Source organism: Kryptolebias marmoratus, linkage group LG13, assembly GCF_001649575.2.
Source record: "Kryptolebias marmoratus isolate JLee-2015 linkage group LG13, ASM164957v2, whole genome shotgun sequence".
NCBI classification, from domain to species: domain Eukaryota; kingdom Metazoa; phylum Chordata; class Actinopteri; order Cyprinodontiformes; family Rivulidae; genus Kryptolebias; species Kryptolebias marmoratus.
The window spans coordinates 6,256,925-6,282,997 of record NC_051442.1 but is presented as its reverse complement, the minus strand read 5'-3'; the positions used below and the strand labels follow the sequence as shown (position 1 = coordinate 6,282,997).

Below are 26,073 nucleotides of genomic sequence, written 5' to 3'. Positions count from 1 at the left end.
AACCTGGGCTATCATAACACCTGAGCAGTGCCACAGACTGATCGACTCCATGCCACGCCGCATTGCTGCAGTAATACAGGCCAAAGGAGGCCCAACTAAATACTGAGTGCTGTACATGCTCATACTTTTCATGTTCAGGAAGGTGTTGTGCCAGGCTTCCAGCCAGATGTTGAAAAGGTGTAAATGCATCCATCTTTTCAGCTCAACTACTGTCACTGACTGAGCTCATGGAACAGATAGGTTTCACATTTTCCATGTCGCCTCTGCTTACACACTCGTTCCATATTTTCACCTCAAGTTTGCTCAGTGAAGTGTGGTTTCCACACAAGTCTATACTGTAAATGTTATTGACACAGAAATGGTTATATTGGATGAAATGGAGCTTTGCTTTTTTACGATTTAGTTTTTTGTGTGTTTTGCATACCATTTTATTGCAAGCTGCAATATACATGTAATGTGAGTGAAAGATTTGCCAACTTATTGATGAGGAAAGTAATTTAATATTAGATTTAGTTTCAGCTGATTCTTCAATATCTCTTGTGCTCTTCAGTGTTTACTAGAAAATTTGTGTAATCCTTATATGAATAGCACATTTCTGATCCTTTCACAATTAAGCCAAATATTTACTTTTTATCTCTTCACATACATCACAAGTTACTTATGTGGTCAGTACCAAGTCGGCAAAGAGAGTCTCTCTGTGGGTAAAAATAAAATTGGATAGCTGGATGGACTTTCTCCTGCTCAGTGGATAAGATACCTTTAAGTTTAGAACTTACTGTGGGTTTTTAACTGCTACAAACCTTGCTCATGAAGATATTTTACTTCATTTATATCCTTTTCATCTTAATGACTATTGTCAACTATTTCTGATGTTCTCATGAGTCTCTTGATCTTGCCATAATACATTTCCACAAACAAGCTCTGTGAACATTAAACTATACAAACACATTTCAGGAACCCCAGATGATAAAACAAAAGTACTCAAATCAGTTGGTGTGCAACACCTCAGGTAGTACCAACACACACTATATCTGATCTCTCACCAGTTTGATTGTTTAAAGTTTTGTGTGGGTGAGATGATCTGGTTTTGCTTTGCTCTGTTAGCCTAATTTTCATTAATGTGTTTGAATATGGGTTATCCTTCAAATATATTAGCTTTGTTCATGTTACTGAAGACTTTTCACTGTGTGTGGTAGTAAGTACATGATTGTATTCAGTCTCATTTAGACATAAAAGAAGTAGTTAAAATAATCTCTATTCAGTATCAGTCTCATATTCACTTACTGTTATTTAAATTTTAAAGAACAAAGACAATCTATTGATCTAAAATGTGATACTAAAGGATTACTTTTAGCATTACTGTCAGCTAATATTTTCCTCATTCTTAAACGCTGCCAAATTGACCTTATTTATTGCTGCAGCTGCAATATGGACATGATGCCTTGAGGTTTGATCATGTTGTGGTCTGGCAGATAACGGATGGTGCTCTGAGTCGTGGGAAATTGAGCCACTGTGAACAAGATGGTAATTGTCTGTGTGATCAAATTCTCTTTCCTCTCTGATGTTTGGCTCTGGGAAGTCTTTTGTTCTCATTCACCCTTTTCTGTCACTCTGACACTGATGGAGAGTGTATTGATGTTGCCCCTTTGGTATGAGTGTGTTGTCAGTAATGGTCATAGATTGTTGGATCGTGTTGAGCCCAGGAAGACAATAGATTTCATTATCTTCTAAGAAGTAGAGGCAACCTCATCAACTCACTGTGGTTATAAAGGTGAAAAGGCACAAAGGCTGCATGTCATGTTACAACAGGGACTTGTCACAAATATCTAGTCTTTTTTTTAGATTAGGAAATATTCACTTTCCCTTTTGTCAGTTAATTTTTTTTTTTGCAAGCTTGATGACTGTTTTTTGAGCTTGTGTTTGCCGTATGAACCATTTGTAAAAAAAAAACATATATATACTTAAAGTTAAAGACTTAAATCTTGCATTTAGAATCTGTTTGAATCTTTTTGTTAAAAACGGATACAAAAGAAAAGTGTTTGGTGTTCTCACTGTCTTTCAGAAAGTGTTAACAAAGCTCACTACTTTGCCTCAAACTCCAAAATTTATTCCAAAATCAGTTAAAATAAATATTTCTCAAATTACAATTAGGGTAAAAAAAAATCTTCAGTGTATATTACTTTGAAAAGATTCAGGAAGTGTGTCAAAGTTGGAACCACCACCTGAAATTGCATTTCGCAACAAGGAGGAGAAAGCCAAATATTAACTCTGCTGATTTCTCTTGACACAAGCTCATTATAGCTGGTTATAAAAAGACTGGACTGGGGTTGGGTGGTATCTATTATTTGATACTGTTAAGCCACATTGTTCGGCTGAAGACTGGATGTCTGGAGTAATTTAGGAGTTTTAATTAAGTCTGGAATAGGATTTTATTTTATGTGCATGTACTTGTAATTTTCCAGGGAATTTAAAAGGAAGTGCACACTTTGCAGGAAGGTTTCTGAGAGGAACTGTAGGTTGGATTTAATTGGGTGCAAATTAACTCAGATTTGTAACCTATGCTCTCTGTTATACAAGTCAGTTCTCTTGGCAAAACTGTGGAGTTTGTCAACAGTCAAACATACTTACCTTGGCATTTTATATCAACCACCTGTTTAAGAATGTTTCCCTCACCAGATTCATTAATTCATTAACATATCTTAATAAGAACCACCTCCCACAAACACAAACAAAAACCAGAAGCATTTGTATGTGTCCTCTGATCTCAAAGATGTTTGATAGTTTGGAAGTTGAGTTCTGGACTCTTTGTTTTTGGGGGGTGGGGGTTGTGTATTATTTTGCAACAACATGAATGATCTCAAGGTTACATCCACAAATGCCAGGACCCAAGGGTTTCAAGCAGAACAGTACAAAGGTCCAAGATAATTTGTTTACTTCACTTGTCAGTGGATTTGATGTTTAGCAGTTACACTGTAAATCATAATAATTTTTTAATGAATGTTCATTAGGATTTAAAGAGTTTTGTGCTGAGCCACATGTTCGCATTTCTAAAAAAGTAATGAGAAATTATCAAGAGGTCAGACCTCTGGAGGGGAAAACATTCGTATACCTCACACTTTGCACTGATTAACTGTCAAATTACAGTGTGACAAGAGCAAAATGTCATATTGGAGAAAGCATTTGAAAGTGATAGATTTATTATCAAATTTCGGCAATGGATCAGTTAACTTACTGAGCAACTCTCATGTCTGAGAATTATGTTGAAAGGTGTTGGGAAAGATTAGGTTCTTTTATTGTTAGAAAATTGAATAATCATTTCAAAACTCTTCAAGCAACAGTCATTTTTTTCAATCTTTTGTAAATGGTTGCCTTTTTATCTTGTTCTGTTAGTCAGATAGGCCAAAAAATGGTGGACATTTAAAAATTAAAATAGTTGGAACCCAAAGGCTATTGCTGTGGTTGTCAATAAGTAACTCTTGAAGGCATCACATAATGATTTTAACAATATATTTATTTCCATTTTTTCTTACAAAACAATTCCCTCATAAACAATAACACACAAAATGCATAAAGAAAACTGTACAGTCAGTTTTATGTCATGTTTGAACGTGTTCTAAACATGAACAATGTTATCTACAACAGTGGTTCCTACCAAGGTCTATCACACCAATCGGTACAGTTCTGCAGCTCCTTCAGAGTAAAAGAGAGGTACAGAAATAATCATGTGACACTCAGGGTAGATCCACACAAATATGAGCTAGCCAATATTATCAGCAAACACGGGTGCAGTGTCTTTGCTCTTGCTTTCCTTGGCTGTAGTAGTGGTGTCTTACTGTTGGATCGACAGATGTGACAATGTAAGGGCAGGGCAATGACTTTTTCACTAGATACTGTAAACTGAATGTAACTGTGAGAGACCACTTCGAGGTCAGTGGTAGCCATGTTCAAGATTTTTCATTACATGCATGTTGGCACTGCCCAATATGGTAGGGGTCATTTAGACCAACAAGGGAGCAACTTTGGATTGGAGAGTGACTTTAGGAAACAGAGATCTTTTTTTTCTTTCTTTTTTTTTAAATAAACACAGCATAAATGTAGTCAAATACATATTTCTCTCCTCAGTGCAACAGTGGTCTAAGAATCATAATCAACAACTTTGTTGATATCCTCAAAACAAGTCAGTTTTTTTTCTTTGTTTTTCATGTGATTAAGAGCAAATATTGACATCACAAACAAGAACGACTGATCTTCCCTCTTGTGTTTATTTTTATTTTGGTGTCTACCCCTACACATTGCATTCTATTTCAACTAGTCATTATAGGCTAATTTTAATTTAGGTTACCAATTGGAACAGATTAGCATATACATTTTATTTTATTTTTTACTAAAACACAATAAAGCTGAACTTTGACATCGTAGTAAGTGGACATTATGATTTTAACATTTTCTTTTAAAGATGAGTGGCTTTTCAAAAAAACAAACAAACAAAAAAAAAAACAGCATCAGCAAAATCTCAAGGCTGTGAGTATTTGTGATCTAGTATTAAGCTGATGAGTTGCTTATAAATGTTTTGCCATTATCTGACAAATTTGTAACAACAACAAAAACATAACACCTTACAGGTTTGTTATGTCCTGCTTTTGGAAACTTTATATCACAACTAGCAGTGTCTAAACAGATTAGAAAAATTAATATGTAGCTTAAAGAATAAAGAGATCAATTTACCTACTAAAAGCATTGTCTGCTACAGATGTTAGCCAGAATGTGGCAAAAATTAAACCTTTCCTGTGACTGATCTTGCCTTAATGAACTAAAACAAACTCCAAATTAAAGGTATAAAGATACCTTATGCCAAACTTAAATGTAGTAATTTTTTTAAGCTTTGATTATTTTTTACTACCAGAACATGCTACTCCACTGATGGCCACCAGGGGTTGGTGGTTCAAAAATGACTGAAAATAAAACAGTTTATGACTTTGAGTTAGGTAATTGGATCGACTTTGTCTGCTCATTGTGCTGGTGGTTTTTAAAATAAAACAAATGCTAAAAATACATTCACAAAGAAGTATTTTTAATCCTGTCAGGTTTCAAGTATTACTCCAGCATTAATGAAGTGCTCAGACCAAGCTGGTGATGGGGAAAATGCAGAAATCAAGACTTCAAGACAACAATTTATGAATGGATGGTTCCATATTGGAATGGGTGTTTGAATAGCTATTGCATTTGGCCCGTTGTATTGCTCTCTTTTTCCTCTTTGTTTACTTGATTCTGAATTTGTTAGTCTTTAAGAAGGTGACTTTTTGCAAATGTGTGTAAAATCTAGAAATGCAGTGTAAGAATTTACTACAGTAGTTTCCTTCAATTACCTATATAAGACAAGCAGTTGGATATTTGAGGATTTTTACAGACTAGAATCAGCTTACAAATAAATGTTGCATCTGGTGCTTTGAAGCAAGAATGGAGGGAAAAAAGCCATTGGCCCAACAGCCACTTCAGTTGAATGTGCGAAAGCCATTATGAATATTGTCCAAGCCAAGCGTTCATGTGTAGGCCAGCCTTCTGTCAAGAGGCAAAAATGCTTAGAGAGACATTATTGTTCCAGTCATTACTAAAACTGTAGAAAAGCTGCAGTGCTGTCTTGCTGCTAATGACTCATCATTGTGATGATTAGTGCAAGTGGAAAAACACAATTACACCAAGGATGGTGTAGTTCAAACACACAGAATGTGCTATTCTAATAGATGAAGAGTTGCTGGTGTTTGTTCAGTTACTGCCTAGCAGACAGTTTTTGTTTTTTGTCATGAGTATGAATACAAATTTTGAATAACATTAAACAGACCTGTTAATTTGTTGTTTGACATATATTGAAAGAGCTACTAAGCTTTGAGATAGGCGATCTTTTATGTACCAAGTTTTAAATGATGACTAGACAATCTAATAAATCTGTATGTAGTTACGAGGTAGAAGTATCAGTCTACGTAAGATAAAATTGGATTTCGATGCCCTCCTCTCTGAGAGGATACACAAATGCTCACAGCCCATCAGATATCGTAGTTGATGCTGCTTTGGCTTAGCCTCAGCATATGGGGCAGCGCAAACCAGAGTCATTACCCTGAGGGAATCTGCTAAGTAGAATAAGTGGCATTTTTAGGCTTCACAGCACAAAACTGTGGTACAGGTTCAGAGCGAATGTAAGAGACAGCAGGAGGACGGATTATACTGTTGCAAGAGACCAAAGGATGTACTTTTTTTTTCCTCTGGGACTGTAACATCTATTGATGACTAATGGACCGATTGGGCTCTTTGGATAGACAAAGTAAATAGAGGGAATTACACAAGTGCATAAAGCCAACCTCTGCCAGCATGAGAATGAAAGCTTTCAGAGAGAGTACAGTACAATACCATGACAAAGGCGAGTCAACAGATGCTGCTGTTAGCTTTTAAAAGGACTCAGAACACTATACACTAAAGGCAGACAAGACAGACAGTTTGTGGTGACTATATGCAGCACTGGTGAAAACAGACATTGTTGAGAAACAAAACTGGAAAGCTTTTTATTCTAAAAAAAAGTGAGCATTGTGCATAGTTTGTAGTTTAATTACTCCTCTTCAGGTACCTATTTGCTGTGATAACATGGAAGGAAGTGCAATAATGTACAATTCTGTATAGTTAAGTGCACATAGATCACTGTTGCACTGAACGGCATTGACACTTTCTCCCAATAGAAATATCACAACAGATTTTCTTAAGATTTTCTCATTGACTCTATTTTAAGTGTACTTTTGTTACAGCAAACCCAGGCATGTTTTCCTCTCGCTCAGTCCCAGAGCTGGGTTCACAACTTAGATTTACATAAATCTTAATAATAGGTAATTTGGCCTGATTTCTTTTCCTTTTTTACCCCATTCATGTCTTTCACTAATTCTAAGTCTTCTCTTTTTTTTGTTTTTCTTCTGGTTATTTTTTGTGTTTTTACTCATACCTCACCGACCCAGACAACTGTGTTTGCTCTTTTTATGTCTGATACTTCGCAATGTGGCGTTCTCTGTTTGCCATTCAGAACAAAGAGGGACTCTACTGATGGTGTTACCAGGTACTGTCCAAACAACCCGCTGGAGACCACTACTCTGTTGGGGCCTCCCCAGGGCCAGGCCTGGGGGGGCAGGGGCTCCTTTAGGCTTTGCAGTATCTCGGTGTGGCCTGATGACAGATCAGCAAACAGCAAGTCTGTGCCTGACCCGGAGGTGGCCACGACTATGTGCTGATTGGACTCTGTGAAGGAGGGCTGGAAAACCAGATCAGAGATGCTTATAGGCTCATTTATTTCCTGGTTGAGACTCAGCTCCCCCTGGAATGACACTGTCTGTACTATCAGCTTTGAACTCTGTGGGTCAGGTGTCACAATGTAGCGGCCATCTGGTGACACGTAAGCTTGTCCCGTGACATTTAAGTTCAGACCGATCACTGTATCTGTCACACTGTCTATAAGGAGCTGGGATGGAGCGTGCAGAAGGCTCTTGCGCTGGCACTGGACAAAGTAGAAGCCGCTCAGGTGTGTGTAGGCCATGCTGGCTGGTATGCAGCTATAGTTCTTCAAGCTGATGGTTTTGACACGATGGAAGGTCTCCAGATCAATCTTGTGCACCGCAGGTTCATTTTTTAGGAAGACAAATGCAAACCTATACAAACAAAGTTTAAAGGAGATGTTAATTGCCTTAAGTGTTTGTTTTTAACAGATTATTCCACATGGAAATTTTCATTAGAACTACAGTTTTCGCCTTTAATGTAGGATAATGGCTGTGATGAGGTTGCCCATGGTTTTTAAGTCAGAGGTAGCTGAAAGTTTTTACCTCACGTGAGTTATAATGAGATTAGTTGGAGGGATGAAGAAGTCGTTCACCCTTTGGAAAGTTGTGCGAATGGCATGATGAACTTCACCCACACTGGCTTGAGGAATTACCTGTAAACAAACAACAATATATAAATACTTCCTAGATCGTTAAAGGTTTACTGTTTGATATACAACAATGCAACTAAAAACAAAATTATTAACTTTACTGTAATCACCGAAAGTTTGAGTTTTGAATGAAAGTTGTATATTTTACTTTTTTTCTGGCCTGCATTTTGTTGTAGTGAAGTCTTCAGTGTGTATGAATGACTAAAGTTAGTTCATAAAATGTATGCAAATTAGATTGTTTTTGTTGCAAAGAAATTTGGCAACAATGGTTGTGTTTTTAGAAAATGTGAGGAAGAATATATAGGGGCTTTTTTGTAAATCTATGAACATAAGGCTGCTATTTAGTCTGTGATTCAGCAGTGATATATTGGCTTTTATAGTCAGAGTTGAGTACAGTGAAAAATAACAGTGAAGTAACATTTTTAAGCAATTTAGATACGATCTGGACTTTAAAGGTTTTTCAGGTTTATTTATGGACCCAAAACATACTAGTCTGATAAGATTTACTAATTTGGGCTTTTAGCATAAAACAAAATAGGTTCTTTTTTAGAAACTGCTTCAGTCTTGATCTTGAAATAAAAAGACTATTCGAAAATTTGACAATTTTCAAACTTCATCATGATGACCAGCTACTTAGTCTAGACAAACTTAAGAGAGCTGATCTAGCTCATGCTAACCAATGTTGGCAGGGTTGATTTAAAAAAAAAAATTGTCTTGTTTACATTTAGATTCACAAAAATTCAAGAGTCATCCTCTGATGTAACATCTTGAGTAACATTCAGGTTAATTTTGTTAAGCAACCATGGTCAATTTCAGCTTCTTTAGAATTCCCTTCTGCTGGTTTCTTTAAGTAAAATGAACGCTCATATGTCAGGTCCTAATGACCAGGGCTTGTTCAGGTGACACACCATATATCCCGAAAGAGATAAACATCTGCAGTATATGACCTAAGCTGATAAGGGACTCTGCTTCAGTACTCTGTACACCATCTCAGTCAGTGATGGTTGTCTGAACAAACCATAATAAAAGCCTCATTCCTCATGTCATACTGCTGGAACTGAATCAGCATGTTTGCAAAATGAAGCAGATGTGCATCCACCTTATTCTCTGCAGTTTTACAAAGTGAACACCTAATTTCTATCCCTAAATGTTAATGTATGTGTTGTAACAGTGTGTTACCTTTTCTTCCGCATACATCTTAATAGACTTGACTCAAAGCAAGATGTCCTTAATATGTCTTTCTGTACTGACAGGTATTCATATGTAGCCAAATTGTAAACATTCAGACAAATCTGCACTCTGTAGCTTTAGTTACGAGTAAATGGTGTTCATTTAGTTCTACATGGTTCATCTAACACAGTGGTGTCCTATCTTGGTCCCAGAGGGCCACATTCCTGCATGTTTTAGAAGTTTCTCTGCTTTGACACACCTGATTTAATTGATTTAGTCATTTCCCTGCTCTTCAGCAGGTCTTTAAGTTCTGCAGAAACCTGTTAATCATTCAAACATGCAGGGTAGTGGCCCCCCAGGACCAGGATTGGACACCACTGATCTAACAGCTTGGAGATGGCTTGTGATTTTCATATTCTGTTGCTTCTTTCTTGCCTGCTCTTTTTAAAACATTTTTATGCAGGATTTCATGGAGTATTTTCAAAGAAAATGAAAACCTCTGTGTTCTGTTAGCTTTAACTTAGTTAATGTATTATTGTGGCACTGACGGTTATTTGTTAGACAATTGAATATAGAATTGTGGCTTGTTTCATGTCGTGAGTCTACTATAGGTTTTAATTTTGTTATTGGTAGATGTTCATGGGAGCTCTGGTGAAAGTAAAGGTCTCATTAGAGGACATAATGGACCAGTCGTAGTGGATAAAGCAATCTTAAAGGGACAAAAAGGTCAGTTGAAGAGCAACAAAAGTGCTTGAATATTGTATCAAACTACTAACCTATATCAACACAGTACTTTCTTCTGTGTAAACTAGAGCTGCATGAATTTAGAAAAACTTGCAATGTGTGATTTTGAGTCTGTAATCGCTTACACATGATGGTGATAGTTTTATGTCATAGGCATGTACTGCTGCCAGTGTAATTGTGATAAAATTACCAAGATAAAATTTGATATGCATGCTATAGCTATATACCTTCTACACAAGTGACAGTACAGAGAGGAGAACACCAGAAACGTGCCATAGAACTTCTTGAGGCACAAAAATCACCTGTTTGTTTGTCACCTGACTATAACCAACTGGGAAAGTGTGTAATTTACACTGAAAGCAGAAAGACCCTTGAGCAAGTAGCAGATGAAGGCAATTGCACCAAAGACCTGGCAGTAGTAGTGGGTTGATTGATCTGTCAGTTTAAAATAAACTTTTAACGCTTTCACATAGCCTAATTGTTTATTGTGAGGAACATTTCTGAGTCAAATTGTGACAATTTAGCCTTTGTCCAGACTTTGCATTGACGGTGAAGCTTTTCCTGTTTATTCTGAAGCTGTCACTGTGTTCTCAGAGAAATTCTGCTCTTTGAAAAGACTCGAGGTTAGGCAGCTCTGTAAATTGTGCCAAAAAATGTATTGGATATCTTTTTGAAAAGGGAAAGAGGTAAGTGAAAAATCTATTTTGATGTCAGTGTCCTAAAGGTGAACTGCTTGATGCCCAGTGGGTGTGGGGGGGAGAAGAAGACTCATTCTTTTCCTAACAACCATCAAATGCAGGGAAATAAAAACAGTTTTAAGATGATGAGTTTTTACTTCTGCTGCATTGCTGCAACACTTGTCAGTCTCTCTTTCTCCCCCTTCTGGTACAACTCATCCATCTAAATAAAATACCGTTTCTTTCAGCTTGTTAGAAGTGAAAAGTATCTTTAACAAAATGGCATTGCAATAGTTGCAGAATACCGTGATGTGAGCTAATGAGGTTCCTTGTACAAACTTGCAGTTACTGTGGTTTGTGGGTTTACAGGTGCTCTGCGCCTAATTCCACAGACCTTCCATTGTTATCGCTCATCCTTGGATTTCATATCCACACACCCGGCGACAAGGCCCAATTGAGTTTTACTCTGAACCTGCCTCACTGCCTGACCTAATACCTGAGGGGGATTTGGTTCTGACTGAGTGCTTTTACCTCTTTCAACAACATTCACTCTGAAAAGGAATTGAAAAGGATTCTTTCATTATTCCACATTTAGCTGGCATACATTTTAACAAGATTAAATTCTTCAAATCCTCCTGTGTATTTGTGTTATTTAGGAAACTCCAATCTTACAAGGCATTTTAATATTTCCTCTTGTATTGCATTTTACACCAGATCTTAGAACTACTTGTTGGTCCTGGGAACAAAGTATTTTGTGGATTACGTTTAAAAAGAAATCTCAAAAGATTAGGATCAATGTTTGATTCAGAATTTTCAATTTAGTTTTTCAGTCTTAGGCCGTTCACAATTATGTCATGTGATGTGTTTGCAATGTCCAGATGTTATTATGCACATCTTTCATGTGTTTTAATACATTAAAGCATATTCGCTGCAGCTCTTGTTACTAATTCATAAACCTACTTTACAATTTTAACTAGAATCTCAGTGCTTTTGCTCTTCATCCAAACATACTCACACACCTTTCTAAGAACATCATGGGATCTAAGGTGGGGAAAACATCAAGACGAGTGTTTCTCTTCATAAATTATTCAGATTAGTTAAATGTACTCTCAGATGATTGTGTGAAAACTAAACTTAACTTGTGATGTAATTGTCTGTACAACACATTTTAGCAGCCATAACTTAAAGTCATTATCCTCTGTTTGGCTCTCCCATTGGCTTTAGAAGTATTACATCAATTCTGGTCTGCACTTTATATACAGCTTGCTTGTGACCCTATCACAATATTTTTTTCAGGTTGAATGTTCAGACTTTGACTGGGCTTTTGCAACACATTGATTAATCTTTTTTTTCTACTATTCTGCTGTAGATTTGCTGCTGTGCTTGGAATCAATGCCTTGTTACACAACCCAGTTTGCACTAAGTTTTAGCTGTTGGTCTTGTATTTTGGTACATATAGGTGTTACATGATCAACTCAGTGACTGCTAGGTGCCCAAGTCCTTTAGCTGTAAAACTAAACCAAACAATCCCCTCTTACACCCCTGTGCTTTGAGGTGTTTGTGCTGATTGCTGTTTTAGTTGCAACTTAAGTCATGTTGCCAGGTTCTGTTTGACAGAGAACCTTTCTTCTTGATGAACAAAATATTTAGTTTTTTTCTAAGTCTGCTGTTATGAGCTTTAAATTTCACATGTTAACTGAAGTAGCAAATGTACTTAGGTGTTTTGGATAATCTGACCTTGGGGTGATTTTGGTCTTCTGGTTATGGAAAGATTGACAACAGTCTTGAATGTTTTCCTCATTTGTATTAATTTTCATGCTGTAGAATGGATACCATTAAGTCATATAACCCTTCCCAGATTTTTGGGCAACATCACATCTGCCTGGTAAAAACCTTCAGAGGTATTTATATTTGCCTATTTTTAGTTAATAAAGTGTATTGTATTTCCAACAACTCACAACTACTTGTCCTTTAAATTCCTATTTAAGTAGTGAGGGTGTCCTTACTATTACATATACTGTTTCTGCATTTTAGCAAAAAAAAAAAAAAAACACTAAAAGACACTTAATGTTCTGAAGATGTATTTATCTCACATTGAACTATGGCAAGACACTCATGGTATTGTCATAACATCTTAGAAATTAAAGTATAGTTACTTTTTACCATGGCTGAATATTCTTGGCTGGTAGATGCAGACTGGACTGACTATCTGAAAGGCCATATTTTACTGCCGAGCAGCCTTCCTTCTTTTTAATGAATTGACAATCACACTCCCTTTGATATTTACACAGAGTTATTGAACTATCCTTAAACTCGGCTGCTTAAAAATGTCTCACACACTGAGATGAATGCACAACTATGCACATTTACACACCACAAGTGCTCAAACATAGAATGACACTCATACACATGTATGATCTGCTGAAGCAATGCCATTCCTCAGGTAGTGACAGGCTGCCCCTGAACAGGTCAATTACTTTCAGTCCAAATGATAATGACATCGGACCATTTATTTGTGGCGTGAGCCATGTGGCCTTCAATCCATTATGCAGCTCCGTGCAATTGCATTTTTGATAGATTCATGCTCCACTCACTAATTATTCATTACTTCTGCACGAACACTGGAAAGGGGGGAAATTAATAAAATGAAAAATACAAAACTGTGTGCTTATCACAGTTTATAAGAGAAAAAGTGTTTAAAATTTCCATATAGAATTTTCTGCTTCATTTAGGATGACAACTGACAGAGGTATTAAACAAGTCTAATATCCACCATGCAGAAAGATGTGCACTGTGACAGCTATAAAGAAGCAAATTCTGCACAGAAGAAAGTGCAAACCAGGGAACGTAGGCACATAGATTCTACCTTGTTGAAAATCCGTTAAAACCCACACACAGATGGTGTTATTTTTTGTCCCCCACTATTTTTGCCAATTGGTAGTGGCACCTTTGGATTCAACCATTTTGAAATCAAAGCATGATAAATAAATGATATTTTATTACATTAGCTTCAAGAATTGCAATCTCATAGGAGTATCTAACAAAAAAACTGATAAAATCACTCTTAACCAAAACCAGTGCTGGGAAAAACTACTTATGCATTCGAGAGATTTTGAGATTGAATGTTTGTTCCAATCTAAACATGTTTACAGACAGAAAAATAATAAATCTGATTTTGTATAATATCTGTGCAGTTACTGTAATAAACCACAAAGGCTGAACACATCACCTCACGACTATAAAGAGATCCCTCCCACCAGTGGGGCTGAGCATAACAATACATATGTTTGTGTCTGTTTCAGAGATTACAATGAGCTCCCTTGGTGGCTTTACTCACTGCAGCATTCTGCACTGTTACGCAGACAAACAGAACACTAGAGTGCTGGCTCTTTATAAACAGCATCACTTCTCTCCCATAAGTACCTGTCCTGATCCCTCCTCTCTCCTCTCAAACTCCTCGACCCTCTCTGCATCCTCGCTCTCCTCCCTCATCTTGCCCAGTCCCTTGAGGTGGATTAAATACAACCACACCTGTGATCATTTCTCATTTGTGAAGCCTCCAACATCAGTGGTCTAAGGGGACACCAGGCACAAGCTGAGAACAGTGCAGCTGTGAATTACTGTTTGTCTGGCTCGTGCTTTAAAACATAGTTTAGATGTTAGAACACATCATACTTATATCATATAAACAGAGATGTAGGTACACAACTGAGCTCAATTGAGGCACAATTGTTCTCACTTAAATTGTCTGCAGCTTATATAGATTATTTTCTGTCAGGAATCTAACCGCTCATCACTGTCCACACACAGTAGAAGTGTGTAAAATGCTGTTGTATTTTCTCTAAGCTCAGTTTGTGCAGAATAATCAGTCTGATTTAAAAATTAGGCTGCACAGTCACATTATTAAAAATTCCAAAATGAGCACCAGGTGTCACATAATTAAACTGAAATCATTTGGGTAGGTGACAAGAAAGCTTTCAGTCCAATATACAATTACGTTTTTTTCTTTTAGCCACTGTCTGAGGTTTAAGATTACCACTTACCTGAAGTGTTGGGTGTGTTTTCTCCATATCTCCCCACGTTAGAATCCACACCTGGTCATGTGATTTGTCATAGAGCATCTTCACTGGAAAAGGATCTGTTGCAACTGCCTGTAGGACAAAGTGGGAAAACAAAATTGATTATTAGAACACAAATAAGCTTTGCTTTCAATATTGTCTACAATAAATGTAAAACAGGAGACATAAATAAAAGCTACAGGGATGTACTGAATTTAGGATAATTTTATTTGTACAGTTAGGGTTGTCCTGCTTTGTACAAAGTCTGTTCTTAAAAGTATTGTAAACTTTCAATTTTGACACCACTTCTCTTACTATAAGATTGCACTCACTACCAGAGTGAAACTACATAAGCTTACTTTTTAAGCTTTTAACCACAACTAAGTCTACATTGTTTGATCTTAGTTGTTAGTGAAGACATAACAGGAAAATAACGTGGGTATATGGATTTTGTTTAACACCACAGGAATCCAGGTCAGATTAGCCATCCTTCAATCAGGATATACTATGCATGAAGTGAAGATAATAGATCTGTTTGCTGAAAAGAATACGATCCACTGATGGGCTGAAAGTCAATAGAGCCACTCTTGTATCATGAGAACAGAAATACAAAGCAAAACAGATTCAGAGATGGACGTGCATCGTATGCTGTAGCCTTCATTTTTACACTGTTGCTGTTGGAGAGGTGTTAATGATGGCATCTAACACACATCGGGTGAGAGAACAGAAAGAATAGGCAATAATCTACAGACACGCAGGAGGGAACTAGGAAAGAAGTGTGTGTGTGTGAAATGGGAGAGGTGGGGAATAAACTCAACCTCAGATCTGCTGCAATGTCAACAACCAGGAATAACACAATCCATTACCCTGCTTCTGGCTGAGCGGATGGGGAGCTGCTGACACACTCACCAGTGGAGCGAGACCACAAGCTCTGCTGTCAGTAATGGGAGGTGCAGCCCTCTGCTCTGCACCGGTCAGCCAAGTGTCAACTCAGCATGTGCCCATGTATGGTTTGAGGAGAAGGTGGACGGTGTGTGCATGTTTTCTGCATGATTGAAGAAGAGGTAAAGCTGAGGCCAGACTCTCAATGCTGCAGCCTGGCAGCTAATAGGCCCCAAAAATTCTAACACAATGAAATGGTAGAATTAGATGTAGGAAATATGTGTACAGGTAAATGTTGTGGTCTGTGTAAGTTGTCTCAGCTTTTTGTTTTAAAAAAAGACTGGATTTTAACAGCTGTTTAGCACTTTTGCCTCACAGCAAGAAGGTTGTAGGTGTGAAGCTCAACTGGGGCCTTTCTATACAGTGTTTGCATGTTCTCCCTGTGCACGTGTGGTGGTATTTATTTATTTTGGTACTTGGATTTCCTTCCACAGTTCAAAAATATAAAGTTTAGGCTGACAGTTCTACAGTAAACTGAACCTAGGTCTGTACGTGTGTGTATGGTTGTTAGCCTCTTTGTGGCCCTGTGATGGACTGGCAACTTCTCCAGGGTGTACGCTACCTTTTGACTGTTGATCACTGAAAATGGGCACCAGCTCCCTGCGAAACAGAACAGAATCGTGCAGGCAAGGAAAATTGATGACTCTGGAATTTATAGACTACTTAACCATAGCTTCTAACTTATGATACCATTGTAAATTGCTTGACACCCAACTATTTTTTGCTTCAAAGTGTAAAACAATGAAATACTAAATCTCATTCAAATTGTTGTTTTCACTGGATAAATTGGTGGGACATTGCCTCAGCTGAACTAGCTGCTGTTTGATAGGGTTGCATCTTGACATGTGTAAGGCAAAGAAAGAAACATCCCTCTGGCATGATTCTCAACAGCAGCATTTTATTTTAGTTTTAAATATCTAACAAATAAATTATTTATACATTTAATGTCTGCACTTAAAAGTTTAATTACCGATTTTGCATCTTTGGCTGTTATTATTTTGAGTGGAGTTTCTGTTTTAGGCCTTAAAATGTATTATGGGTAAGCAGAAGGATTGAGAACACAGTTTAATTATATGCACTCATTCTTGTCCTGTTCAGGATTGTGTGGGTCTGGAACTTAGCCCAGCTCTCCCAGAGAATGTATTTAGATCACACAAACTACATTTGAAGGTGATCTGGGCCATGCTAAATATGTCTTTGTCCACAATTTAGGACCACCTACTCCTTGTTTACAACAGAGCTTCAAGGTTTTGCAGTGCTGTGTGGCATAACACAATTTCAAGCTTCTAATAATACAAATCTAAAATGGAGAAACTGTCTGCATTTTATTATCAGCAGTAAACAGTTTGAGCATTTTATGCACTGACTTGAAAGTGTCAAGAACTAAATGTATAATAGTTTTCTAACAAAATTGGAGGCAATAACTAGACTTTATACGGCATAAAAATAAAAAACAACACCACTAAATCATATTTGACAAAGTGAGAGTAACTTGAGGTGAACAAACTCAGTGGTAAAGAACTTTAGCTGCAGACATGCAATGGAAATACCAAGCTGAGAGATGTCATAATAATGGATGCAGAGTTTGTGTCAGATGAGCCCCACCTGAGAATATTCAGTGCCAAAACAGAAATAAAAATGCAAATGCATGACACTGGGGATCCCTTTTATTCTTTAAGAAACCATCATGTCTTTAAACTGCTTAAAAATGTCGACTTGGGCTCAAAAGGAAAAGCATAACCAAGTCCTAAATAAAAACTTCACTTTATTGCACTGATTTTTCTGGAGCCTCAAGAGGAATCACTACAGACAGTTAAAAAGATGTTTTTGCCATCTGGATCTTTGTATTTGTCTGGTTCACAGTTGTTTTTCCGTTACTACTTTCCTCGTGCATGACTGAAACCACAGATTCAAGGTTGGAAAAATAACAATAGGTCTATTGTTTTTAAAAATAGAACGCAATGAAAAAGGAGTAAGAATTAAAATTTCATTCTCATGTTTTAGTACAAATAATTTACATTGTATCGCTAAGTTATTACTAGCTAAACAAATACTTTCTCAAAAAGAGGTAACAGAATACTATATATTTTGCACTAAATATAGAGATCTTCCATACTTTTTCCAAATTTTGTGCAGCAACTGTAATTTACTGTTAAAAATTAGGGGCTGTTTTGTTCATTCATGCTCCCTGTCAGTGGATCTGCCATCTCCTCCCTGCTTTTAAAAACCACTTTTGAAAAGAAGTTACCAATGTTCTTTGTTGGAGAAGGGGGTCTTTGAGATAACAAAGGAGGAGAAGAAAAGCAGAAAAGAAATGGAAGATGCATTAACCTCCTGCACTCTAAGGCCAGTGAGGCGGGGGCAGGAGCCCAGTGAAAGGGCAATAAAGGATGAGAAAGTGGTTTTACAGTGTTTGATGGAGTAAAACAGGGAAGGGAGCAGCTGGCGGGTCAGAGAATGTCGAAGGTAATAATACCACACTTTGGAAAAACATATTTCTGTACATATGTGCCACAACACTCAGTTTCTTAGACCATTATGTCTTAAACTATTCTTTTAAGTTTAATTCTTAACTCTGAAGAAAAACAATAGTCAGATTAAAAATTTTCAGACCAATCTTATTTACTTGAAAAGTGGTAAATTTCTTTAACTGCTGAGTTATTAATATTACATGTTTAATCATAGGCAAATTAGTGAAGTTGCCTACTTGGCACAGGGGGTCAGAGGTCAGAGAATGATTACATACTGCCGCAAAAGAGAAACCCTAAAACAATAACGTAAAAACATAAACAAGCAGTCAAAATGTGATGAAATATGGTGTCATAAGAAACTAAATGTCGTAGCAAATAGATACTATAATGTACAAGAATGGCTGCAAAAGCTAAAGCAATTTTAAGAGAGACAACTGGCTGCACAAAAATGAGCACTAACAGCATATAGTCAAGTAACTGCAAACCAAAAATGGGAGGATGGGAGCACATTGCACCTGTATGGTTTCTGCTTGTTCAACGTCTATCTCAGTTTGGAAGTCAACCTTCTGGAAGGACGAGTGGAGGGTCTTTTACACGCCTGTACCCAGAGGCCACTTGTTTCATAATCCCTCCATGCATTAAGTCCTATTTTCCTGCCTGGATAACAAGGTCATTTAACGGGTTTATAATGACATTTCTGCTCTGTGACCTGCACAGTGGGCCGTCTCTATTCTTTCTTTCTTTTTATCATTCTCTCTGCTCAGACTTTTAGCTTATATCCTCTCCCACCTTCTCCTTGACTTGGGCCAATTTCCTTTCATCCTGCACCTTAGTATAAATGATGCTGACCCTGGGAAGGACCCTGAGGGATTCAGTCTCTAAACAGCCGTTACAGGCAAGATAAATGGCGAGGCAGCCAGCACCCACCTGGGCACCATATTGTTTCTAATGCTTCAGGTACTTTTGATTTATTTTTCCCTTGCAGATGTCCTCTTAGACAGGATGTATACACTTGATGTAAATGTTTTTGACTTTTCTTATTCAAAATTAGAACAAAAAGACTTCTCACTAAGTCAAAATGTACTGGATTATATACTAATTTAAAAATAAAATTAAGTTAAACTGAACACTTTACTTTTATCTGCCCACCTTTTAATTTTTCCACTGCATATGACCAATAATATACAATTTTCTAAAATGATCAAAACAGGTGGTCATGTCAGTAAATGTTAAGTGTCATTAGAGACTAAAAACAACAAACTAAAAATTCACTCCTTGAGTTTATCATTTATCATATGCAAAAACTGAAGATAACATTTAGTGAATTTCATGTAGGACGTATCTTTACAAAAGAGAAATAAAAAAGTGAAAAAGGTTACCATTTGTTTGTTGCAAGTCAAAAAATAAATTATGTTTTTTGAATATTGCACAGCCCTCCTTTCAGCTTTCCCAAAGTTCAAACTTCATAACTAGATTTGCAGGGTTTATACAACTTCTAGCAGAATTTTTGAGATACTTGTTGTGTTTTTACAGATGTACCTCTCAGCCTTCTCCACCCACCTGAACCACCTTTTGGGCTTGAATATCGATGACCAGCAGTCGACTCTGTAGCGGTTGGGTCACGTAGATGTACTTATCTCTGACGTTGGCTGCTGAAGACCACACACAGCGCTGAGGTGAAACCCCCTCACCTTTAGGGCACATCTCCTCCTGAGAAAAACCCCAAGACAGAAGAGGGAGGATGATAGAAGAATTAATAGAGCTACAGGGAAAAGGTTAGGATTTAGTTGAGTTGGTTAATCTGTACAGAAAATGTTTTCCACCTCAGAGTTTGCTAGTCGACTTGTTTCGCTCAATTATTAACAGATTTACAATTCTGCCCCTCGTTCAAATAATGTAACGCCTTTGCTGGCTCTGCAGCATGCTGCCTTTGCTGACAAGGCACTTAGCTACACACCTGCACTTGCACTATGTACACACCCACTTTTATGTTTCTTCTGGGGGCTCTTTCATTCACATAATACAATCCCCAGTTTTTAACGCTAACCTCAACAACATAATGCAAAACCCCACTCTTAATCTAATTCTAACATTAACCCCACAACCAATCCTTGACCTTCAAGCACCCCTTTAAACATGTCTGTTTCAGTTTTTTATTGCTCAAAAAGCCTCCAGACTCTAACTATAGTGGACTTCACAAACACAGAAAAACAAGACCGCACACATAGATTGGTGAGGCACCGAAAAGGTGGACACACTTGGAGCACAAAGTGGAGAAACTGCTGTTTATAGCAGGAACTGACTAACACATGGCTTATTGAGTTTGTATTGATCCCTAATACAATTACACCCTTCTGTAAAAACCCAAATCCCTCAGGAACAAGAAACTTTTAGCATCTAAAGCTCCTTACTCTGGGAGATGGATGTTATCCACTGGATTAAAAACCCCAAGGCCTTTGGTATAGACTCTTTGTACTATATTGTAGCGAGCTGTTGACTAATGGACACAAGTAATTCCATTACATTTAGTGAGGCGAGGTGTCACACTGTGACATCAGGAGGGAGGTGGAGGAGGAGAATTTGTCCTGAACTGGAATGAAGAACTGTACGATATAAAGATGATCAAATACTTTGTGAGGAATGTGAAAGCTGGTAGGCCTGTGTTCAACAAGATGAGATTTAGTAGAAAGAGTTTCAAGAATTTTTAAAATAAATATTTTAGAAAGAACACAAGAGTTACCTCGCAGTTTTCTATGCATTATGATGAAACACCCTAAAGACCTAATAACACGAAGATCAGGTCTGTTGACCTTAAGATTAAAAATGATCTAAATCCTTAAATTTTTAACTTTTCCCATTTTGTGTTGCATGTATTTCTTGAGTAAAGCTGCCTGTACTTACATATGTTGCAACAATCCTCTCTGTTCTCTTCATGTGTCTGCGTATTTCACATTCGCTTGGCTGCAGGACAGTGATGCCCTCATCAGAAAAGGCATAGAACATGTTCCCCACACTCAACCCTTAAAGACAAGAGAAACGTAGTCAAAAAGGCTGCCATGGAAAGAACAAAAACAAATTGAAAATGGCACTAAATGCCACTCTTGTCTTATCTGACATTTGTGATGGACATTTCAATTTCAGTCCCTGCTGGAGGGGGCACACAGAGGCTCCTGTTAGCAAGCTCTCATGTTAGTGAGGATGGGCAGTGTGTAGCTGCCAGAAGCTTTGACAAAACCAACAAAGGGCTCTGTCAACAACATGTCTAAAACCTACTGTAACAAGTGGAATCAAATTCTGTTGGTACTTCACTGTTTGTACATCCTGTCTGTCTGTCTGTTGTAAATAGCTGCAGTGACTTTACTGAATGCATCACATGACCAGAGAGAAGCCTTTGTTTTGCATAAACATTCCAAAGATGCATGCACAGACAATAACTGGTTGTGATTGATCTGTCAGGGTCTTAAGGCTTTATTCTTGCAATATAACATCAACAGACAGCGCCTCAGTGAGTATTGCTCAGCAGCCTAAAACTTACTGTGAAGTAAAAATTATAAATATCCAAGCATGCACACAACACTAAAACATTTATGCATGCAGATTTAACAAGTAATGTCTCTTCTGTTTATTTGGTGTAGCTGTTCCTAAGAGCCTTTAAACACAAGTAAATACTTCAAATGCTTTCACTGGTTTCTCTATTACTTTGGCTCATTTAATGCCTTCTTAAACCTACAATGGTGGTAATTTATCAAAAAAGAGATTACATTTCTATTTCCTTCTAAATTGCAGTGGATATCCAGAGTTGTTGGTACTTCAGTAAAACTGTTCTTGTTGGAAAATACATTTACAACATAAAGAAAGAAAGATTTGTTCTCCACTAAAAACCACTATATTTTCCTTATAGCCACCACACTAAGTCTGTAATATTTGCACTGACTTAAAACTAAACTACTATGTTCTCATGTTTGACTGTTTCCACACTTGGTTATCCAAATATAAATAAACACATATAGATGAAACATTTGAGCACACAAAGAGGAGGGCAGGACTCAAAAAATCTTTGCTGGAAACATCTTGGAACTGTAAATATTCAGGTGGTAGCCCTCAAGGCTACAAAATACTACAAATTTGAAATTGTAGCAGCATAATTCAAAAGCATTACCTTCTTCTCTCCAAAGAATGTTTGCAACTGCAGAGTCAGATAAAGAGCAGCACAGAAGAAAAAGTGGAGAAAAAACATTAATTACTTTAGGTTAACACAAACAATGTTTTAACTCCTTCATTTTTCTCGCTTTTCCTGACAAGTCATTTTTTTCTTTTAAACCATATCTTGAAGTTTCTGTATAATTAAATTTAAATATTTGTAGGTGATGTTCATTATCTACTCAAAGTGATGCAATCTTCTGAAACACCACATATCAAAGGCAAAGTAAAATGTGTAATTCTGTTGATTAGAAGGTTGCATTTAAATGAGATCACTACAGACAGGTGGAACCTTTTTACAGCCCACTCAACAAAACACTGAGCATTCACTCAGTCTAATGCTCTTAGAAATGGTTGAAATGTCTTAAAAGTTTAAACCTCAACTAGGATTCAAAAAATTATTCTGACTTGCATCTTGTTTACCTTAGATCCAAATCTTAACGTATCAAAATATATGGACTTTCTGAAAACCATAGCCATGTTTACTAAAACATTTTGCCAGCTTCTGAAAGCTTTACTAAAAACTATTCAAGGTAAGTCCTTCAGCTTGTAACGTTGTACGCTCCCAGTTAATAATTGGGTTAAAGGGCAACTTGAATGGGTTGGACTACATTTAGAAATGCACATATCTACATCCATAAAATCCTAAATTCTAAAGTGAATGATGGGTTAAAACAAAGCTGTAAAACCAAAAAGTTTTTCTCTGGTTGGACTTTATTTTTATCATTTCTATCACTTTGTGGTTACAAAGTGATAGCTATTTTTGGATAGCCATTTATGATGTTGTATATCTCTGAAATTACATTAAACAGATATTTTAAGTTATAGCGTTAGTGTTATTCTGTATTGTATTGTAAGACTTACGGGTCTTCTTGGCTGAATCTTCTACAAAGAGAGAGGAGATGTCCTCGTCCACTCCCACCTCGTTCTTGGCGATGCAGGTGTAGGCCCCAGTGTCCTCGTAACGGACACTGGCTATAAACAGCTCACTACCATTAGCTGCAAGAGGGCAAACAGGGCAAAGGCACATGAAAGATGTGTTTTGCAGAGTTATTTAAACATTTTGGTGATCATCTGTTAAACTGCACTCAGTGTGGCTGAGAAAGATTACAAACTGAAGAATCTTCAAATATCTTGACCAGATAAATGCATACAGAAGAGGTGATTTAAAACCAAACACAACTAAAATAAGTTAAATTAATATTAACTTTAAATCCAAACGCCTTCCTAAAGGTGAGAACTATAACCACATGAGACAAGAGTTTTAGAGCAAGCAGGCAGACCATGTTCTGCTAAATTTCAACATGATACTGTTTGAAATGATCAGATGCAAACTTTGAGTCCCGATTAGTTTTAGAGTATGAATTTGTTGACAACTTCATCTACAAAACATGGTGATTTTCCTATCCTACAAATCTGCATTTAAAGAAAACCAAAAACAGAAGACATGTTTTTATTATTATTATTGTTATTATTTTATTATCACTAACAATGTATCTCTTTGTTTTGCTTCCCATAGAAACTACTTCTGGATCAATCCATTTGTCTCTTTCCCATCCTCTCAAACTAGCTGGTTGAGGGAGATGTCTGCCCATCCTGGAGGTTTTTTCCTGTTCAAAGGGAGTCGTTCCTTTCCACTGTCGCCAAAGTGCTCTCAGTGCAACTAGCTGAGTGACTTGGATAACCTTTACTAAATGGCATTTTATAATGTATGTAATTGTTTTGTATAGTGCCAAGAGAGGACTTTTGTTTCAATTTGTCACAATATTTCTTTAAGACTAGAACTGTTTTATTTATAATTTGTTCTGCAATTTAAATTACTTAAACTATATACAAAGTGTAGGAAATACCCATTTTCTAAGCATCCCCCATCCCCCATGATTCAAAAGACTGCATTGTTTTTGTGGTGACAGGTGATGTTGATCATATTAAAAAGAAAGAAAGAAAAAATCATCAAAGGTGAGCTCTGTGATGTTTGCGGTATCCCTTAGCTCAGTGATGGTCAGTACAGCAGCACTTTGATCCATCCTGAAGCCCTACATGAACCACAGGAGCCACTGCTCTCACAAGTCATGTTGTCTATAAACAACATTAAAGACACTTAGTTTTCCATCCCTTTCCCATGAAACAAACAGTAGCAACAATGAACCCTTGTAGAATCAAACACCATCTTTCCCTCATTCTATGTAAAGTTTTCTTCTTATATAGAAACACAAATTTTAAACCATTTCAAAGCTCTTATAAAAAGAAAAATAGATGCCACACTCAGTTTTTACATTGTTTATATCAGTCATCTATTTCCTTCTGGATTGGAAATTAACATAGCAGAAACATTTTATGATTTGTACAATAATTTTCTTAACACGGGGGTGTACCTTTAGGTGAAAACTGCCTTAAACTAGAATTTTACACAATAACACTATAATTACTTCAAATTATAATCATGTTTTGATCGTTTAACATGGAACAAACACCACATAATTAATCACTCATTAAATCTGTGTTTAACTACATTTATGTTCAATTTGTAGCTCTTTGTGGAGACAAGCACTTTGAGTTTGAATAAATTAAATTAATTATACTACATCTGGGCTCCTATAGATGTAAAGTAAAGATGATGGTGGCTTTTTCCTTCCATGAAGCTCCATTTTTATTGATTTTTTCTTTTTCTGTTCTTAAATAATCTGCTTTGGTTCAGATTCAGAAAGGTAGAAACAAGGATAAGATGCAATACAAAGAGGATTACAAGTGGCAGTGTAATAAAAGAATTTAGATTATGACTGTGCGTGTGTAGGTGATGTAACTAAGTGATCACATATTGTGACAGTAATCTTTTGATGCTGCCATTAGATGCATTTTCAGCTCATTTCATGTTAATGATGACCATCTCAGTTTTCATTCAGGCACAAAATGCACATTAAAGTAATTATTTGCTCATGGTTGGCAGGATAATTTACACTGTCTAGTCAAAGAAAATGACCTCACCTCAGCAAATAAGAGCCCATAATTAAAGTTCAACAGTTGCATGTGTACTTTAGCTAGCAACATGTTGCTTATCCCAAACCTAAATAATAATGTTAGGACATTGTTTGGGAGATGTTGGGTTGTATCAAGCAAACAAAACTAAGATTGTTAAAACTACTAAAATTCAGTTCAGAATAATTCGATGCATTGTTGAAACCATCAAAAAACTTGCCAAGATTTTAAGTATCACAATATGGAAGAAGTGGTTTAGGGAGTGACAAAATTTTTCACAACAAAACCTTTGGGCTGGCTCACAGAAAATTACCTGGGGTGGGGTCGGGGGACTTGAGATGTTTATCACTAATGTGGGATTTTGGTAAATATTTCAAGTAATTGCAGATACAAGAAAAAAGGGAAATTTACTTGAGCATTTTCTAGCTACATCATGATGAATACCAGCTAAAAACAAAACTAAAGGAAGTCAAAAGAAACAAAGAGTTTGATTTTTTTTCAAAATCTGAATTTAAGTGACTTACATCTGCATTATAATAAACTTTAACGAAGCAAATATCAACATTGTCTCCAGGTTCAGCACTTTGGACAGCTCCTGAACACACACATTCTCCCAGGTTGACAATTTAACCTTTTCTTTATCCCTAACTGTTCACCATAACCTCTTCTTACTGTCAGTCCAGTAAATTGTTCACACTACAGACTTTCAAAGTCTGGGGCATTAAATCCCCTTGAATAGAGTTTGGAAAAATAAAAACCTACTTTTTTTTTTGCTTGAATTTTGCAGTGTTTCTTCATGCCTATAGGATCTTGATTATGTTGCCTAAGTAACATATTGCTAAAAGACAGCCAAAACTAAAATTACCAATGGTCTGTTC

The 26,073-nt window shown here is 36.8% G+C and overlaps 1 protein-coding gene and 1 long non-coding RNA gene across 3 annotated transcripts in view; one reads left to right on the top strand and one right to left on the bottom strand.

The window, feature by feature from the left end:
* LOC112450631 overlaps positions 1-24,138 on the top strand; it is an 86,279-nt gene extending 62,141 nt beyond the window's left edge. Inside the window, exons 2-3 of the long non-coding RNA XR_003039305.2 lie at positions 19,553-19,695; positions 23,739-24,138. This is a non-coding gene — a long non-coding RNA (uncharacterized LOC112450631). The remainder of the gene's footprint in view (positions 1-19,552; positions 19,696-23,738) is intronic.
* The window catches only part of fstl4 (follistatin-like 4), a 192,045-nt gene continuing 169,995 nt past the window's right edge, over positions 4,024-26,073 (bottom strand). For both annotated transcript variants that reach the window (XM_025006742.2, XM_017419926.3), the window contains exons 10-16: positions 23,084-23,218; positions 22,179-22,205; positions 20,921-21,039; positions 19,580-19,729; positions 14,592-14,699; positions 7,851-7,960; positions 4,024-7,679 (exon numbers count right to left, since the gene is read on the bottom strand). In XM_025006742.2, the coding sequence (XP_024862510.1) occupies positions 6,977-7,679; positions 7,851-7,960; positions 14,592-14,699; positions 19,580-19,729; positions 20,921-21,039; positions 22,179-22,205; positions 23,084-23,218 (1,352 nt within the window). In that variant the 3' untranslated portion in view covers positions 4,024-6,976. The remainder of the gene's footprint in view (positions 7,680-7,850; positions 7,961-14,591; positions 14,700-19,579; positions 19,730-20,920; positions 21,040-22,178; positions 22,206-23,083; positions 23,219-26,073) is intronic.